Source organism: Zootoca vivipara, chromosome 14 (genome assembly GCF_965207765.1).
Source record: "Zootoca vivipara chromosome 14, rZooViv2.hap1.1, whole genome shotgun sequence".
NCBI classification, from domain to species: domain Eukaryota; kingdom Metazoa; phylum Chordata; class Lepidosauria; order Squamata; family Lacertidae; genus Zootoca; species Zootoca vivipara.
In genome coordinates this window covers 42,392,204-42,410,111 of record NC_142597.1, presented here as the reverse complement: position 1 = coordinate 42,410,111, position 17,908 = coordinate 42,392,204, and the positions used below count along the sequence as shown (strand labels likewise).

The window sequence follows — 17,908 nt, the reverse complement described above, 5'->3', positions numbered from 1 at the left end:
GGCGTGGCCTGGGGAAAGAGGGTGTGGCCTCAAGACAATTCCAAGGGCCAGAGAGAGGGGGGGCCTGGGGGCCACATCTGGGATTCCACCCAACCCTGCCCTAAATGAGGGAAATTTGGCGTTTTTTGAGCTCTCTCAAACACATGCATGCCGTCCTAACAATAGGTTGGTTTTTCTGACTTGGATGCATCTGTCTCTCTTTTTTAAAAAAGAAGAAGAAATAACTAAACAGTGATGTGCTTGATTATGGAAATATGTGGGGAATGCTTTTGCCGGCCTTCCCACACCTCCTTTTTCCTTCCTCTCTTCAAATGGGCTCTCCCAGTCCAAGTACTCAGACTGCTACTCTCTTGGAGACGTTTGTAGGGCTTTGAGCTGCCCTTTCAATAATCCCCCACCCCCACCATAAATCTCTTCCCTTTTAAGAAACCTTTTCTGGGCACAGCTGCAAACCTCCTGGAGGAAAAAATCAAAGCAAATGAAAAAACAGGACAGTAAAGCTCAAACTGTGTGGCATGGCCTGCAGAGGAGGGTGCCCGGTGGATCTCTGTGTGATCCATAGCTCCATCCTCTGGGCACTTTCTAATTGGACTCCTTTGCAGGGAAGCAAGTACAGTATATTGCTGCGTATAAGACTACTTTTTAACCCAGGAAAATCTTCTCAAAAGTCGGGGGTCGTCTTATACGCTGGGTCGTATTTCTTATACGGCGAGTATATCTCAAGCTCTATATTTTAACTAGAAAAGTTGGGGGTCGTCTTATACGCCCAGTCGTCTTGTACGCCGGAATATACGGTAATTCCGATTGAATTCCTTCTTTGGAGGTCTTTAAGCAGAGGCTTGACAGCCATCTGTCAGGAATGCTTTGATGGTGTTTCCTGCTTGGCAGGGGGTTGGACTGGATGGCCCTTGTGGTCTCTTCCAACTCTACGATTCTATGATTCTATGAATCATTCAATCCTTTCTGTGACCGAGACACATTCAGGAGGTGGCTTGTGTTTTACCTGCCTGTAAAAATGCAATTAAAAACTATACAGCACCTAGCAAGGCACTGTACAATTCTTATGAAAGGAATAATAATAATAATAATAATACCCCACCCCTCTGGCTGGGTTTACCCAGCCCCTCTGGGTGGCTTCCAGCACATATAAAAACCATAATAAAACATCGAATATTTTAAACTTCCCAATACAGGGCTGCCTTCAGATGTCTTCTAAAAGTTGTATAGTTATTTATCTCCTTGACATCTGATGGGAGGGCGTTTCATTAAGTGGTCCACCAAGTTCCAAGTGGTCCGAGGTAGAGGGAGAAGTTGGAGGACCTCTACAACATCAGGCATAGGCAACCTTGGCTCTCCAGATGTTTTGGAACTACAACTCCCATGATCCCTAGCTAGCAGGGCCAGTGGTCAGGGGTCATGGGAGTTGTAGTTCCAAAACATCTGGAGAGCCAGGGTTGCCTATGCCTGCTCTGCATTGTCTCTTTGCCCCTTCCCCCCCCTAATCCTCCCCTCACTCGGAGGCAGTATACTGGGAACCAGAAGTGTTGCTCACAGTTCCTGCTTTCAGGCTTTCCATAAGCGTCTGGTTGGCCGCTGTGAGATCATGATGCTGAACGGGTTTAGCCTGAACTGGCAGGTTATTCTTCCTGTTCCTGCCTCCAGGCTAAACATATTCTGACTTTCCAAAACATGGCTTGGTCTCCAACCCCCCTTGCCATTTTTATCTCCTTGCCGCGGGGAACATTCCATTTCTTTCCGATAACCTGCTGCGCCTTGTATTAGCTGGAGTACTCTAGGTAAGTACTGACCAAAGCCGAGCAGAACATTGCCATTACTTCTCATTATTTGGTCACTTCACTTTTGTTTGTTTGTTTGTTATTGATGCTGCCTAGAATTGCATTAGCCGTTTTAGACGCTGCGTCACGCTTCTGTTTTACTCGCACCCGCATTTCCGTTCATTTTCAGATAGAAACCACACACAAATCACGTTTATCATCTCATAACTCATGTCAGGGCCACGAATCCTCTGGGCTTTTTATTGGGCCAAGGCAGTATACTTGCTTAATTTTTTTTCCCCCCAGTAGAAAATCTGTATGATATAACTTGTTGGGTTTGGCTTCCTCTACCACCTGTCAGTCTTGAGGGAATAAACTGCCGTTCTCCTGTTTTCTGATCTTTCAGAAGTAGGATTCTTTTGTTTGTAAGGCTGTTTTCCAACGAGATAGAGAGAACTGCAAGGGCAGTATTATGTGAAAAGAATTAGCATTTATATAGAGCTCCGGGTGTTCAGTGTTCCTTGTGAATATTAACACCGCAGTCTTCCCAACAGGTACGTAAAAGAAAGCAGTGCTATCTCCACATTGCATTATGGCTGGCCGCATGTTTACATCGTACAGCGGCTGCATTAAGATGTTTGAGCAAGTACCGCGACTGCCACCACCTCCAGTGACATCTCTCCCCCTTCCATCAAATCAGTCCCTCTCTTGACACCCAGGAAGACAAATCTGGGCAAAAACTGAGTCTAGCACAGGCATCCCCAAACTGCGGCCCTCCAGATGTTTTGGCCTACAACTCCCATGATTCCTAGCTAAGAGGACCAGTGGTCAGGGATGATGGGAATTGTAGTCCAAAACATCTGGAGGGCCGAAGTCTGGGGGTGTCTGGTAGCAGAATGAGTATGAACCCCTTGAAAAGCACATACAGTCATATTTTGGGTCCCGAACACCTTGCGAGTCAAACGGGTTGGCTCCTGAACGCCACAAACCCGGAAGCGAGTGTTCTGGTTTGTGAACGTTCTTTGGAACCCAAATGTCCAACATGGCTTCCAATTGGCTACAGGTGTATTAGCGCTGTATCAGACCCTTCTTACAGAGGGAGCCCAGGACTCCCAAGGGGCAGAGGAACTTACGCCCTGCCATAGCAGGGCAGCCTGGGGGGGGGCATAATGCACGTATTTATATACTAATGCAGTGCCCAATTTAGGGCTGCTCCCCCCAAAGAGGGGTGCCGAGCCGAGGGGGCACAAGTGAGCACACGGGAGAGAACAGCATCTTTCCTAGTTTTCTCAGCTATATCCGTAGCTGTTACAGGAGCCCCCGGAAGTGTTTCTAGCATCATAATGTGCTCCGCCGGAGCAGGATCCTCATTGCTCCCGCCAGGAAGGGGCAATCGACTCAGCGCATCAGCATGGCACAACTGTTTCCCCGGCACATGGGTCAAGGTGTACTGGAACCCATTCAGGAATATTGACCAACGCAACATTCTGGGGGAGAGAATTTGTGGCGTTTGTTTGTTTGGGTTGAACAACCCTAACAGTGGTTTGTGGTCCGTTTCAATGGAGAAATGGCGACCATACAAATAATCATAGAACCTTTTGATTCCGGACACAATAGCCAGTGCCTCTTTATCAATTTGAGCATAGTTGCGCTCTGTGGGCGACAACGTACGGGAATAGAAAGAGATGGGCTTTTCCGACCCATCCGGTTCCCTATGACTCAGCACAGCCCCCAGACCGTATTGAGAGGCATCACATGCCAGGACCAGCGGCTTTGACTCATCATAATGAGCAAGGACGCTCCTGCTACTCAGCATTCCTCGCAAGGAGTCAAAAGCCTTCTGCTGCTCCCGCCCCCATCGCCACACATTCTTTTTCTGCAATAGTCTATGTAATGGTTCAGCTACCGAAGCTTTCTGGGGTAAGAACGAATGATAAAAGTTAATAAGTCCCAGGAATGACTGCAACTCCGTCTTGTTCTGTGGTCGTGGTGCCTCGATGATGGCCTTAATCTTAGCATCTGTGGGGTGGATGCCTGATGCATCAATTTTAAACCCCAAGAAATCCACAGTTGGCACCCCAAAACTGCATTTTTCTTTTTTCAGTTGCAACCCCACCTCCTTGAACTTGAGCAACACTGCACGGACACGCGCAACCAGTTCCTGTGGGTCTTTTCCAGCAATCAAAACGTCATCAAAAAATGGCAAGACCCCCGGCAGACCTCTTAACAGGCGTTCCATGAGCCCTTGAAAAATCCCTGGGGCCACACAAACTCCGAACTGTAATCTGTTAACTCTGAACGCCCCTTTATGTGTGACAATAGTCTGTGCTTCCGCTGATTGTGGGGTTACTGGCAGCTGTTGGTAAGCTTGTGCCAGGTCAATTTTGGCGAACACCTTGCCCCCAGCCAGTTTAGCCAACAGATGTGATACGACTGGAATGGGGTATGAGTTTCCCCTGAGTGCCTTATTGATAGTACATTTGTAATCTGCACATATCCTGACTTCCCCATTTGCTTTAAGGGGTGTGACGATTGGAGTCTCCCACTTAGCAGAGTCCACGGGTGAGAGAACTCCCTGCTTGACCAATTTATCCAGCTCTGCCTCGATCTTGGGTTGCAGTGCAAATGGCACTCGCCTTGGTTTGAGTCGGATTGGAGCCACCCCGGGGTCCAACTCGAAGTCAACTGGGGGCCCTTTATAACAACCCAGTTTTCCATTAAAGAGACCAGCAAATTCCTTGCATAATACCTCACTCATCTCAGGGCAGGTTTGGATTGAATTAAGCCCTGAGATACTCAGTCCCAGGGCAGGGAACCAGTCAGTGCCCAGGAGACTGGGGCGACTGCCCTTCGCAATCACCAGTTTGAGTACAGCCTGTTTGTCCCGGAACTGTACTCTCACGGCACACATTCCCATAACATGGATGCGGCCTGCTGAGTACGACTGCAAGGTTGCCGGAAAGGGCTCCAGAGGGGGCAACTTACCCCTGGGGAAGAATGTCTTCGCGGTCTGGTCCGACACGATGGTGAATGCGGATCCGGAGTCCACCTCCATGTCGCACTGCTGACCCTCAATCTTCACCTTGACGTGTGCCTTGCCTTGCGCTGGAAACTGCACGGCCCTCCCGTTGATCTCCGTTACGTAGTGGCAGTCCTTTAGAAAACGAGTTGCTGTGGGCGGTCTGCGGTGCTCCAGTCTAGGTGCTCCTGTCGCTCCCGACGACGCCGATCTACAGACCCTGGCGATGTGACCCGTCTTTCCGCACGTCCGGCAGATAGCATCCCTGAAACGACAACTCTTCCTTTCATGGTTTCCGCCACAACCTGGGCAACTGCCTCGGCGATCTCTGTGCACTGTGCAGGCCTGACGCACCGACTCGACCCCACGGACTGGGCTCTGGCTCGGAGTAGCCTCTAGCTCGTCCATGGCATGCGCAACTTCTATCTGTGGCTTAGTGGCCTTGCGACTGGCATCAAGCTCCTCTCTTTCATAATTCTCCGTGGCGGTGGCCTCCTTCAAGGCTGAAGCAAGGGTAACCTCTTCTTTAGCCATGATGCGTCTTCTGGCTTTCTTGCTGCTCAGACCACCAATAAACCGATCCAGGAGAGTCTCTTCCAGATTTTGGAAGCCGCAGTGCTGAGCGAGCTTCCGGAGTTCAGCCAGAAATGTGGATACAGACTCCCCAGCATGCTGCTGCCTCTTATGGAACTCCATCCGCCGGGCCATATTGGTCTCAGTAGGCGCCAAGTGGCTTGTTAGGCAGGCAAGAATATCTTTGAGAGATGTCTCACTCAGCTTCGCTGGAGCAAGTAATGCCTTGGCCAGCTTGAAGGTCTCGGGCCCACAGTAGCTCAGGAATGTGGCCCTTCTTTTGCTGGCATCGGTGATCCCTTGAGCCACTGCAAAGAACTCGAAGCGTTCGACGTAGTCTTCCCAGGTGTGGGGCTCTGATGGCTGGAAGGGCTCCAATACCCTTGGACTCTCCATTGTCCTAGCGGGCAGGGTCGTCTTCTCAGCTGGCCAGTGAGTCTTGTTCTCAGCTGCAATCCGGACTCTGAGGCAGGGTTGTGTTTAACCGCTCCTCAGCATTCCGGATCCCATCCTCGTCGCCAGTTGTTGTGACGTGGGGTTTGTGATTTCAGCTCTCTTGACAAAACATGCTGGAGACAGTTCTCTAGTAACAGCTCTTTATTAAAGTGAACAAGACTGAAGACTGAGGAGAGGAAAGCTACATTTATAGGAACAGGGGACTAGCTAGGAAGGGATACATTTTGGAGGGAACAATATCAAGCAATCACAGTGCTGCCTTTTGGAGGAAACCAATAAGACAGAGGATCCAAATACAGCAGCTTAAATGAACCAATAGTAGCTGTACCCTCTGGAACCAAAAGGCAGTTACTTTATCCTAATGCAAATACAGACAATAATAATACAGATATAAAATCCTTTGACTCAATACACAACACTACCGCTCTTAGATGCCATTGGGGCCTTCTGCATTTCGAGCAGATGTCCTACCACTCAGTTACGGCTCCTTCCCACTCTGTGGTTTGGCCTCCTTTCCCCCCTCCAACTAATTTAAAGTCCTTCCCCCACTATCCGCCCCCTTGCACACTACAGAGGTATCTTGTGGCCTGTTTCTTTGGGGTGTGGGTGGGGTGCTTTGTTTATTTTATTTTTAAGCCTCTGGTGGAGATTTCTGAACTGGTGGGCTGGAAGGGAAATGGAGTGGGTGTAGGAGCTGCGAATGCTGATTAAAAATAGATCTGAATCATTCCATCTGACCTGAGGGGGATCAACAGCTTCGGCGTTGACCTTTCGGATCTGAAATCTGCTAAGTGTTTCTATGGTAATTGGGTCCCTCTCTGGGGCTAATCAAAGATTTTTTTTTTTAAGCCGGATGAAAACCCTGCAGAGAGTGTGTGTGTGAGAGAGAGAATGAATTATTCCTGCAGTCCCTTGTTTACGATTCCTAATGTCTCTCTAGTGCAGAGACCCGAGCAAGGACCTTGTGTTAAACAGCCATGAAATCAGGTGGATTTGGTTGAAAGACTGGGGTCAGTAGCTATCAAATTAATTCATACCTATCTTGTGCATGTTGTCTTTGTCCATGGAGTGGAGTGAGAGATTTTACTTTCTTGGGCTCCTTGATCACTGCAGATGGTGACAGCAGTCACGAAATTAAAAGACCCCTGCTTCTTGGGAGAAAAGCAATGACAAACCTAGACAGCATCTTAAAAAGCAGAGACATCACCTTGCCGACAAAGGTCCGTATAGTTAAAGCTATGGTTTTCCCAGCAGTGATGTATGGAAGTGAGAGCTGGACCATGAAGAAGGCTGATCGCCGAAGAATTGATGCTTTTGAATTATGGTGCTGGAGGAGACTCTTGAGAGTCCCATGGACTGCAAGAAGATCAAACCTATCCACTCTTAAATCAGCCCTGAGTGCTCCCTGGAAGGACAGATCGTGAAGCTGAGGCTCCAATACTTTGGCCACCTCATGAGAAGAGAAGAATCCTTGGAAAAGACCCTGATGTTGGGAAAGATTGAGGGCACTAGGAGAAGGGGACGACAGAGGACAAGATGGTTGGACAGTGTTCTCGAAGCTACGAAGATGAGTTTGACCAAACTGCGGGAGGCAGTGCAAGAGAGGAGTGCCTGGCGTGCTATGGTCCATGGGGTCACGAAGAGTCGGACACGACTAAACGACTAAACAACAACAACAACAACAATCTTGTGCATCTGGGTGGCTAAACAGTTCCTGTTTTGTGCTAGTTAGCTCAGCCTTGCAGTTCTGGGGGAGGTGATGTATGCTTAGTCTCCTGTGGCGAGTCAGAGTTTTCCTCTAGGTGATCAGGCAGTCAAGGTTTCTTCTTTAAATCAGAGAGTTGTTTTTTTTCTTTTTTTGCCCTTGGCAATGAAACAGCTCACCCATCCCTAGTTTATTAGAAATTCTGTCTGGGCAGGCAGGGTAGCAAGGAATGTCTGTGGGCCAGAAACTTTGGTTGCTGCAAGGCAGAATTAATATGCTGGTGTATCTTTCATTAGACTTTGAAGAAAGCAATTGTTCTGTTGGAAGATGAGAGTGTCTCCCTTACAGTTAGCAGTGCAGGAACTATTCTTGGCTCTTTTTGATGAGAAACTCAAAAACCAACTCTACCTATTTCTTTGACCTGGGATGGGGAACACACACACACACACAGAGAGAGAGAGAGAGAGAGAGAGAGAGAGAGAGAGAGAGAGAGAGAGAGAGAGAGAGAGAGAGAGAGAGAGAGAGTTTTGTTTTCCATAGTCTGGCTTACTATGTTCTCTGTCTTCACAAAGGGTGTGTGGCTCTTTGAAACCTTTGCATGAGATGGAAAAGTTTCCCTGCCACATATTTAATTCAAACCAAATGGTGTTTTTTCTTCTTTTTTTTGCAAACACCCCCCCCCAGAGGTTGGAGGGGAGGGGAAACTGTCTTTGTTCCACTCTGCAAAACTCAGATGGGGTGGGGGTGGGGGTAGCCCTTTAAATGGAGGTAGAGCCTGTTTATTCTCGTTGTGGGCGGGCCATTTCATGTGATTAGGCCAGCCATCATCAGGGGACCAATCAAAAGGTGTCTGGCACATTTGTGCGTTTGAAGGGGGGGGATGAGGCCAGAGGAGAGCTGGTTGCTAATGTCACTTGAGGACACTTGAGTCAGAGGTGCCATAAACCTCTGACTGAAGTGGGGAGGGGGGGGGTCCTGAAATCTGGAGGTCTGGCATTTGGTATGTCAACATAGGACCCTGGGATCAGAAGGTCTGGGGTTTGTTATGCCAATTAACTATGTTCCAAAGTCTGAAAATATTGCAAGCCTCTTTTTTTGTGTGTGTAATCTAGATGCTACCATCCAGGGTCAATAAAGCCCATTTTACTCTCTTAAAACAAGAATCTGAGCTTCTCTCTCCCTCCCTCTACCCCCCACCTATAACCTGCACTGATCTCTCATCCTCTTAAACATCTCCTCCTACACTGTTACTTTTCTGACCTGCGGACTGCAAGAATCCACGTTTTCGGTCTTTTCTCTCTCCCCGTAACTGCTCCAGAGGGTGGTGAGGTCAGGGATTCGCTGAGGTCCACCACCAATCCTTACCAGGCTGCGGAGTTGGGGTGTTGTTGTTGTTTTGCTTTGCAGAGAGGATCCACAAGGATGGAGCGAATTAATCGCCACCAGCCTCTTCTGACTTAAAAGATGCTCTCCCCCCCACCCCACCCACCGAAGGTGCAAAATCGTGCTGCTGCAACTGAGATCACTGCTAATAATTCATCAGGGACTGATATTTTAATTTTTTGGTTGTTGACAGGGTGTGACTTCCACCATTACAAACGCTATTTTTATTTTGCCTTACAGTCTTTTCAAGGAAGCCAAGGCCGGGCCTATCTCTTCAATTCAGTGTAAGTGTCTGGGTTCCACCACAACCACCCCCCGCTCCGTTGTCACTGTTGTCGTCAGAAAGGGAGAGGTAGAGCCTGCCGCCCTCCAGATGTTGCTGTAATACAACTCCCATCATCCCTTTGCGCTGGTCCATGCTGGCTGAGGCGGATGGGAGCTTGAGTCCAGCAATGTCTAGAGCAGGTATCCCCAGACTTCGGCCCTCCAGATGTTTTGGACTACAATCCCCATCGTCCCTGACCACTGGTCCTGTTGGCTAGGGCTCATGGGAGTTGTAGGCCAAAACATCTGCAGTTTGGGGGTGCCTGGTCTAGAGACGCACGGGTTTTACCATCCCTGCCCTTTTCAGTTAACCAGCCCTGACTGCTTGAAGTGGCATGATACTGATTTATGCATGTAAGAACAGACGTGTGCTTCGTGAGAAACACAGCTGCTGCAGTGAAATGGACCTGGGTCTGTAAATCAAAACTTCTCTCTTTCCCCTCCCCCCCCCGTCCCCCATTTGCAGAGTTAATGTGGGTTGCGGCCCTGCGGAAGAACGGGTTTTGCTAACAGGACTGCATGCAGTTGCCGACATTTACTGTGAAAACTGCAAAACCACGCTGGGCTGGAAATACGTGAGTGTGTCCTGCTGCTGTTTCTTAAAACCTTGTCCCCTTCAGCCCTTTGTTCAAAACCATGATAACTGGAATCTCCTTTTATTTTTAGAGGACAAGCTGTAGCTCAGTGGCAAAGCCCTTGCTTTGTATGCAGGAAAGGTCATTCCCTGGCATCTCCAGATAGGGCTGGGAATGTCCCCTGCCTGAAACCCAGGGGAGAGCTGCTGCCAGCCAGTGTAGACAGTACTGAGCTAGATGCAACAATGTTCTGATTCTGCATAAAACACATGCCTTATTCTTGGGGACAAGGTCTCTTTCTGAATACCAGCTAGCTGGTCCTTTTGGCGGTGTGGCAAAGCCTACTCTGGCTTTGAGGTGTGCTAAATGACCCAAGAGAGATGCCTTCTTCCTCAGCAAGGCTGGAGTTGCGGTCGGCTGCTGAGCAGCTGGGGAAGTTAGCAACATTTCAGCCTCTGGGATAAATCCGTGAACTTGATCCTGTTGCAAAAGGGACCTTGGGAGTTTGCGCCAGCCAGGCGCTAAAACCCTCCGTCCTTTGAACAATCGGATTATGTTTCCAAAACACGGTTGGGCAGTTCAGGAACCAAAAAAAGGAAAAGTGAGCCTCTGTAAGTTTCCTTCCAAACCACTGCTAATACACAATGTTTAGAACAGGCCCATAGCTTGTGCACGCTTCAGCTGGGTTTTAAAAGAAGCTGAGCTGCTGTTTGTGGTGACTGACCATTTCACACTGGAGCTGTACTGTCAGACGATGATCACAGTTACCACAGTACTCTGTTCAGTTTCTGGACATCACAGTTCTTTGGACCGAGAACCAGAAGGAACTTAGCTCCCCTTCTTTTCCTTGTCTTGATCCTGTCTCTTTCCCTTTCCAGGAACACGCGTTCGAAAGCAGTCAAAAGTATAAGGAAGGCAAATACATCATTGAATTAGCTCACATGATCAAGGACAACGGCTGGGATTGAATGGCGCGGAGACACGGGCCGCACACGGGCGAGAGAGCAAGGGAGTTTGTCATCCTACCAAACATTTTATCTCCCGAAAAACCCCACATATATATATATGAGCGAGTGACTGACAACCATTTGGTTCCATGTGTTTGGGGGCTTGTCGTCGTCGTCGTCGTCGTGTTGAGATGCTTCCTCACAGAACTCTCCCTGCCATCCTTAGCGGTGACCGGCCTCGATAACTTCTGTCTCTCTTTGCTTTTGTCTCTTGTTTGTGAGTTGACTTCTGGTCCCCTTCTTCCTCCCTCACTCCCCTGCCCAGCTCCCTTACTCCTCTGTGTTCTGGCATTGGGGGTGCCTATAGATATAAGGAGGACTCAAACTCGATGCCCCTCAAAACCATTCCCTAAGTGACATTGTTTCAGTACAAACTGAAGGCTGGTTTTGGGGTGGTGTGTGTGTGTGTTTTTTAAATCCAAGGGACCCGGCACGAGGGAAGGAGTGCTGGGTCTTCAGACGTCGGATGGGCAGGAGAGTTCAATCGCCCCCACCATTTCCCCGCTTGGCCTTTTAAAAAAAATTCCTGGTCAACCATGGCTTGAAACTTGTGGACCGCAGAAAAATATATATATATACCTCATGGCTGTATCCTCTCAGCATCTCAAAGACTGTAGCCTAAAAACTCTTCGCTAGTGGCATCCCCAGACTGGTCTGTGTTCCTCATTGGTTTGCTTTTTTCTTTTTAAGTGATCTCTGGATTTTTGTCTTTTTCGTACTAATGTTTGATTTGAGAGGGCGGGGTGTGTGTGTGTAAAACGCAGGTCCTGGGATCGTGGCTCTTTCTCCGACACCCTCTGCTTCTGCCTAGCCCTCCCTGGTCTCCTGTTCCCCAGTGAGCAAGCCCACCCAAACACTGCGGTGCCGATGTTGGGAGATCGGAAACTCTTCGCCATTTGCTTCCCACGAGGTTGACACTTCAAGTGCAGGAAGCGTGTCCTGCTTCAAAATTGAATGGAGCGAATACATTTGAGGCGGGGGGGGGGAGCAGATGGGGCCCAAAAAGGAGGTGGTGATTTATATCCTTAACAAAATTGCTGGCAGTTTTACAGCCTCCTGACTGCTTGATTTGGGGGTGTGTGACTGGTCTCATTAGGATAATGGAAACAAACCTGGATTGGTTCTGCAGATGATAAGTTTGGCGACCTGCAGTTGTGCTGTTCAGTGTGACTCTTAAAAAGAACAAAAACACAACAGGGGTGGTGGACTCGGGCAGTAACAAATGTTTCAGAGCCTAAGTGTGTGTTAAGTTCTGGTTCAGCAGTGGGGGGGGGGTTGTGTGTGTGAGAGAGAGTTTTGAACAGAGGCAGCTCCAAAAGAAGCAGAGGACTCTAAAAAAACCTCCGGGTGGAGAACCCTGCAGCCTCCCCAGGTGTCGTTGTACTCCAGCTCCCAGCAGCCAGCATGGCCCAAGGGTCAAGGATGATGGGAGTTGTAGTCTAGTAGCACATGGAGGGCCACAGTTTTCCCCTACTCTGTTATGTAGTGCTCTCTACTCGGTGCGAGAGATAGAGGAACGGCTCTGTATAGAGGTTCACAAATGATGGCGGGCCATTTTAGCCTGCCCACATCTGGGGCTACTGCCAAAATTGCCCTTCCCAGTTGGGAAGGAGAGATGCTGTCTTACTCCTGATGTTGCACCAAGGTTTAGTGGCCATCAGAAAGCAGCCAGGCCTCAGTTTCCCAATGGTGAGAATCCTTGTCTGCCTCTCCCTACCCACTATATTAGAAGAAATTGCTGTCTCCATCGGCTCTGGCTAAACCAGGCACCCCCAAACTGCGGCCCTCCAGATGTTTTGGCCTACAACTCCCATGATCCCTAGCTAACAGGACCAGTGGTCGGGGAAGATGGGAATTGTAGTCCAAAACATCTGGAGGGCCGAAGTTTGGGGATGCCTGGGCTAAACCATGTGAACTGTCTGTTAAGATTTGCAGGGTGTATGTGGAATATTACTTGCCAATGTTCTATGTAGGGCCAGGGTTGTGCATGGCAGAGGGGTAGCCCTCTTTTGAATCACTCCTGTTTTGCTTCCAGGCCTCCCTCTGGTCAAGTTAATGAGTTTTTTTGGGGGGGGGACACGGGGGGGCCCGCAAGGGGAGAGCTTTGAGAGCCCCCCCCCGTTTTTTGCATTTCAATGCATTGTCAATGACACTGTGAATTTGCATTCTGCATCAAAGCGATCAGGTGTCTGACAGGGAAGTCAGACTGAATTTGTACACATCTAAATGAATTCCTTTCCATCCTTCCCCCCCTCGCTGCCTCTCTATTTTTCTCATTCCCCCCCCCCCTGCTTTATTGGTGGAAATCTTCACATGTAGGTTAATCTGCTCTGCAAATCTGTCGCAATCTGCTGGCAAGAAAGAGATCTAGTATAGCCCCTGGTGTGGATTTTTGTTTTTTGTTTTCGTCAGGGCAGGGCAGGCTTTGAGAACCGTCCCGCTCTTAAAATGCCTCCCCCAGGCTCTTTGGAACCTTTTGTTGAGTTCTGGAGATTTTCGTGGGATTCCCTTTTCTGCGGCAGAAACTCAGGTTAGCAGCAGTGGAGGAAAGGCCCGCTTGAGAGTGATAAACAAAGAGAAAATTTGGGGTGAGGAGGGAATTTGGTTCAATCACTAATGTTTGCTGATTAATTAGCTCTAATGGTGCAAGAGAAGCACCCCCCATAATCATTCTTTGTAGCAAAACGCTGCATTTCAGGGCACAGATCTGGCTGTGGGGCGAGATCCTTTGCAGATGAATGGATAAGCAGAAACCTTGAGACCTCCCCATACAACCTGTTTACATGCTAGTCCTAATAACAGTGCAATACCCAGCTTGGACCTGGGAAGTCCAGTCTCTCAAAATCCAAGTCTGTTCCACTACAAGCGTCTGTTGTTTACCTGCCAGGACACCCATTCTTATTAAGTGTGGCTGCAGCCCATGCCCCTCTCTAAACCATCTGATATCGAGAGCACCCTTTGGGCTGTCCCTGCTGAGATCTAGTTTCAGTCTCCCTGCTCTGCTAAAACATTAACCTCAAGTGCTTCTTAACCAGGCATCCCCAAACTGCGGCCCTCCAGATGTTTTGGAGTACAATTCTCATCTTCCCCGACCACTGGTCCTGTTAGCTAGGGATCATGGGAGTTGTAGGCCAAAACATCTGGAGGGCCACAGTTTTGGGGGTGCCTTAACGTTTGCTAGATTTTGCTGCTAAATCACCCATCACTTGCTCTTAGAGTACAGACTCGTGTGACAGCATTTTGTGTTTGGTAATGGAAGGGAAAGAGCCCAAAGTAGGTGCCCTAAACTACTTGTGCTTCTTGGACGTTGTTGGACTCCATCGTCCCTCACCATTGGCCATGCTGGCCACTGAGGCTGCTGGGAGTTGGAAGCCCATCAGCATCCGGATGCCCCCCCCCCCGGGTGATTTTGAGTTTATGCTCAAAAACACTGTGTTCTGAATCAATGGCTTTTAGAAATTTGATTTCTCTCTCACTTTACAGCATGACCAAAGAACTTAGCTATTTTTTTTGTCCCCAAGTTAGTTGATAGGTACCATCTTTTCCTGATGGGTAGCAGACTATAGAGGTCAGCCTTTTTTCCGGGGGGGGGGGGGGAGCATTAAGCAATGAGAGTTGAAGTTATCTCCTGATCATGAGGACTAGAACCATGACCATTTCCTCCCTGAATCCTACAGGTTGTAGGTGGAAACACCGTCCCTGTCTCATAGTGTTTCCCTTGGCTGATAGAAAGAATAGATCTTGAATTATATCCTTCTGACTTGCAGAATTTGATATGGTTATTCCTCTCCTTGCCCATTCCACTTTGTTTTTCCCTTGAGTGGAATTGTATGGGTTCATGGATCATATAAAAATGACACCCTGATTATATTATCTACATACCATACAAGGCAGTAGCATATGTACCTTTTATGTTAATAATGTTGAATTTAAAAAATAATATATATGTGGTGCTTTTACACCCCAACCACTTTTGCGTGTTACAGTTTTGAATTGTTCTAAACTTTTATTCTCTCTCTGTCCTGCAAACTATTATTTAAAGGGAAATAATGCAGATGTTTGGCAGATGTTTGTTAGCAGGGAGTTGCGTTCAAATCAAACAAGACCTTAAGAAATGCAGGGCAGGGAACAAACTAAAATACAGCCAGTTTGGTGGTTAATGAGAAGCCCATCGGAACGTCTGGAGGCAAGGATTCATTTTTAAGTATATAAATAAATTCAGGGACGCGCGGTAATTCACACTCTTGAATGTAGACAGAGACAGATGTTGAAATAATTCCTTGTCTCGGGACTTCCATTTGAGTGTATATAGGTAGCTCCTGATAATCTCAGTGAGTGCCGTTCAATGGCTTACGCTATGCTGCTAACTTTTGCATGACGTTGTTTTAAATCTTGTGCCTTTTCGTCTTTTCAAAGTCTCTGTCTTTGGAGCACCCTCATTGTTGTCCCAGAGAGCAGTGTGGAAAACATGTTTGTACGATATAGTAATTGGGGTGTTCAGATTTGAATCAGGGGAACATGTTTTCAAATCGGACACTCGAGTGTCAAAAGAGCTCCCCAAGTATCTTCAGGAAAGGCCAGCTTTCAGCCTTGTTGTTAGGATAAAACAGGGAACGGACCCTCATACCGTATATATTTGCCAAGGCAGGGCCAAATGAAGTGTCAAGATAAAATTGAAGATAAAATTCTAACTCCATTAGCATAATCTGGAATTTCATTGATTTCAGATGGGATGTGACTTGTACCTACATCTGAAGGGAAGGGGCTAAAGCACAAGGCAGGCAAAAACAGATGTGGAGCTATACTTAGAAGCAAGGAAGTTTAGGTTGCCGTTTGGAAGACTGTTCCAAGCTCTGGATTTAAATAGCACCAGGCTGCCTAGTCTTTTGTGTCCAGGGTGTTAGAGGGAAGCCTCTGTTTGGGAAATCTCTCAAGATTTACTGGGATTGTCTGCTTCCTTAAAGTAGATTCCTGAGCCACTCTGAGCTGCCTGATCTTCTTGTCCAGGGACATCCCAGGAACACCTCAACCCACTGCAAACCTGTGCCCTGGGCCTTAGGCCATATCTGCACCATACATTTAAAGCTCTATGGTACCACTTTAGGCAGTCATGGCTTCCCCCAATGAATTCTGGGAGCCTTAGTTTGTTATGGGTACTGAGAGCGGTTAGGAGACCCCCCCATTACCCACTCAGAGCTACAATTCCCAGAGTTCCCTGGGAAAGAGGGATTGGTTGCCATATTTCAAAAAAGTAAAATTCCTGACACCCGCAAAGTTGTGAGCTTTTTTTGTCCGGGGGGGACGGGGGACGGGGGGACGGACAAAAATGGCACAATACCAAATGGCCACTGTTCTCTTGCGATAAGAAACAGGGTGTTCCTCCCCCCCCCAGAACACTTGAGGGGTATGTTAAAATGTTATAACACTGCTTTTAAATGTTGGGTGCGGATGTGGCCTAGCTGAGATCCTCATCTGGACCTGGGAAAGAGTTCTTGAAAGACACTGTCTCCTTTCCTCCTTTCTGGCATTGTAGGCTAACATGAGCAGTTCTCTATCCAAACAGGGGTGAATTATTTTGTCTTTCCTTTCAGCCTGATTGACAGCCTAGGGAACATCAATGGGTCTCCAGACGCGGCTAGTGGTGTTGGGGGTGAAGGGAGTTTTTTGTCCATCAACATCTCTCTCCCCTCTATCCCTGCCATCAGTGGGAGCGGCCACAACCAGTGAAATCGGCCTCTCTGCTGCCCCCGAGAAGCCCATCTCTTGTGTGTCTCTGCATGAGTCCGTGTTCAGCATGCGCCTCCCCTACTGCAAGAGAGGTGCAACAGGCACCCCTTCATTCGACTCGCCAGGTCTTAATTTCTCGCACCGCCACAGACTATCCCTCTGGATGCATTAGCTAGGTTTTGGTGCACGATGCAGGAATGATTTCTTATCAAAAAAACTTGTCTATTTATTTATTTATTTCGTTACATGTTTACCGTGGAGGGGCGGGAGGGAGGTACCGTTTAGATTTTCTTGCCTTAGGCACCACCAAATGTATTGGGCCACCTCTGTCTATATGTCTGTATGTAGAGGCTTCCTCTGAGCCAGACCAAAGAATCAATTTCAGAGCTTGTTCATTGCCTCCGGAGTCACTGTAGCGCTAGAAGTGGCCGTACTCTGTTCACAACAAGAAGTAGCTCGTGAATCTCTGCTGCCGAATTTCCATAAATCTCTGTTGTACCAGGTGAACCATCTAATTCTGTGAGGCGAATAATATGGAAACTGTCTTCTAGAATCTGGTTTCAAGTGGCGGGCAGCATAGCAAGGCTAGTGAGTTGGCAACATAGATTGTCCTTTTTAAAAATAATAATATCTCCAAAAAGCACAAGCTGCTTCCTGTCCTGTTCTTTAGTGTTGTAAGCAGGCCTCCTGTTTTAGGTTTTTGGGATGTGCGGCAGCAGATATTGTCTAGGATTGCCACCTTTTTTTAACAGCACCCTCGCATGCGCGTGCGCGCACATACACACACACAAGTTTGTAGGCAGAGCAAAATTTCTCAGCATGGGGAGGAACTAGTGAGGGGAGGGGTCTTTTTCCTCCCCTCATGTGACATCTCAGCGGCTCTATTTAGCTGTCATTTAAAGGCGCAGGAGCAGGGCCAGAAAGAAAAGGTGGCAACCTCTGATTCTATCCGTTTAGGCTCTTCAAATTGCAGAGCTTCTGTAAGTTCTAGATCAGTGATGGCCAAACTTGGCCCTCCAGCTGTTTTGGGACTACAACTCCCATCACCCCTAGCTAACAGGACCAGTGGTCAGGGATGATGGGAATTGTAGTCCCCAAACAGCTGGAGGGCCAAGTCTGGCCATCCCTGTTCTAGATTCTGGCGACATGTTTACATCTCTGGCGTTAATGGGTCTCTCTTTCTTTTCGTCGCTGTTAAATCTTTCCTTTTACCCCAGTTTTGATTGCTCTATAAACCTCCAAGTGGACCAACAGCACAAATTATTGGATTGCGCTTTGGCAATATGACTCCTTGGCAGTATGTTTGATCAATGCAGCATGTGTTTCATTTCTCCACACGCCCTGCCCCTTCCCATAAAACTTTC

At 48.1% G+C, this 17,908-nt stretch overlaps 1 protein-coding gene across 1 annotated transcript in view; it reads left to right on the top strand.

Annotated features, from left to right (window-relative positions):
• YPEL2 (yippee like 2) overlaps positions 1-13,472 on the top strand; it is a 48,385-nt gene extending 34,913 nt beyond the window's left edge. Inside the window, exons 3-5 of the mRNA XM_060268576.2 lie at positions 9,152-9,195; positions 9,702-9,810; positions 10,689-13,472. Of these exons, the coding sequence (XP_060124559.2) occupies positions 9,152-9,195; positions 9,702-9,810; positions 10,689-10,778 (243 nt within the window). The 3' untranslated portion in view covers positions 10,779-13,472. The remainder of the gene's footprint in view (positions 1-9,151; positions 9,196-9,701; positions 9,811-10,688) is intronic.
• Positions 13,473-17,908: the final 4,436 nt, after the last annotated feature.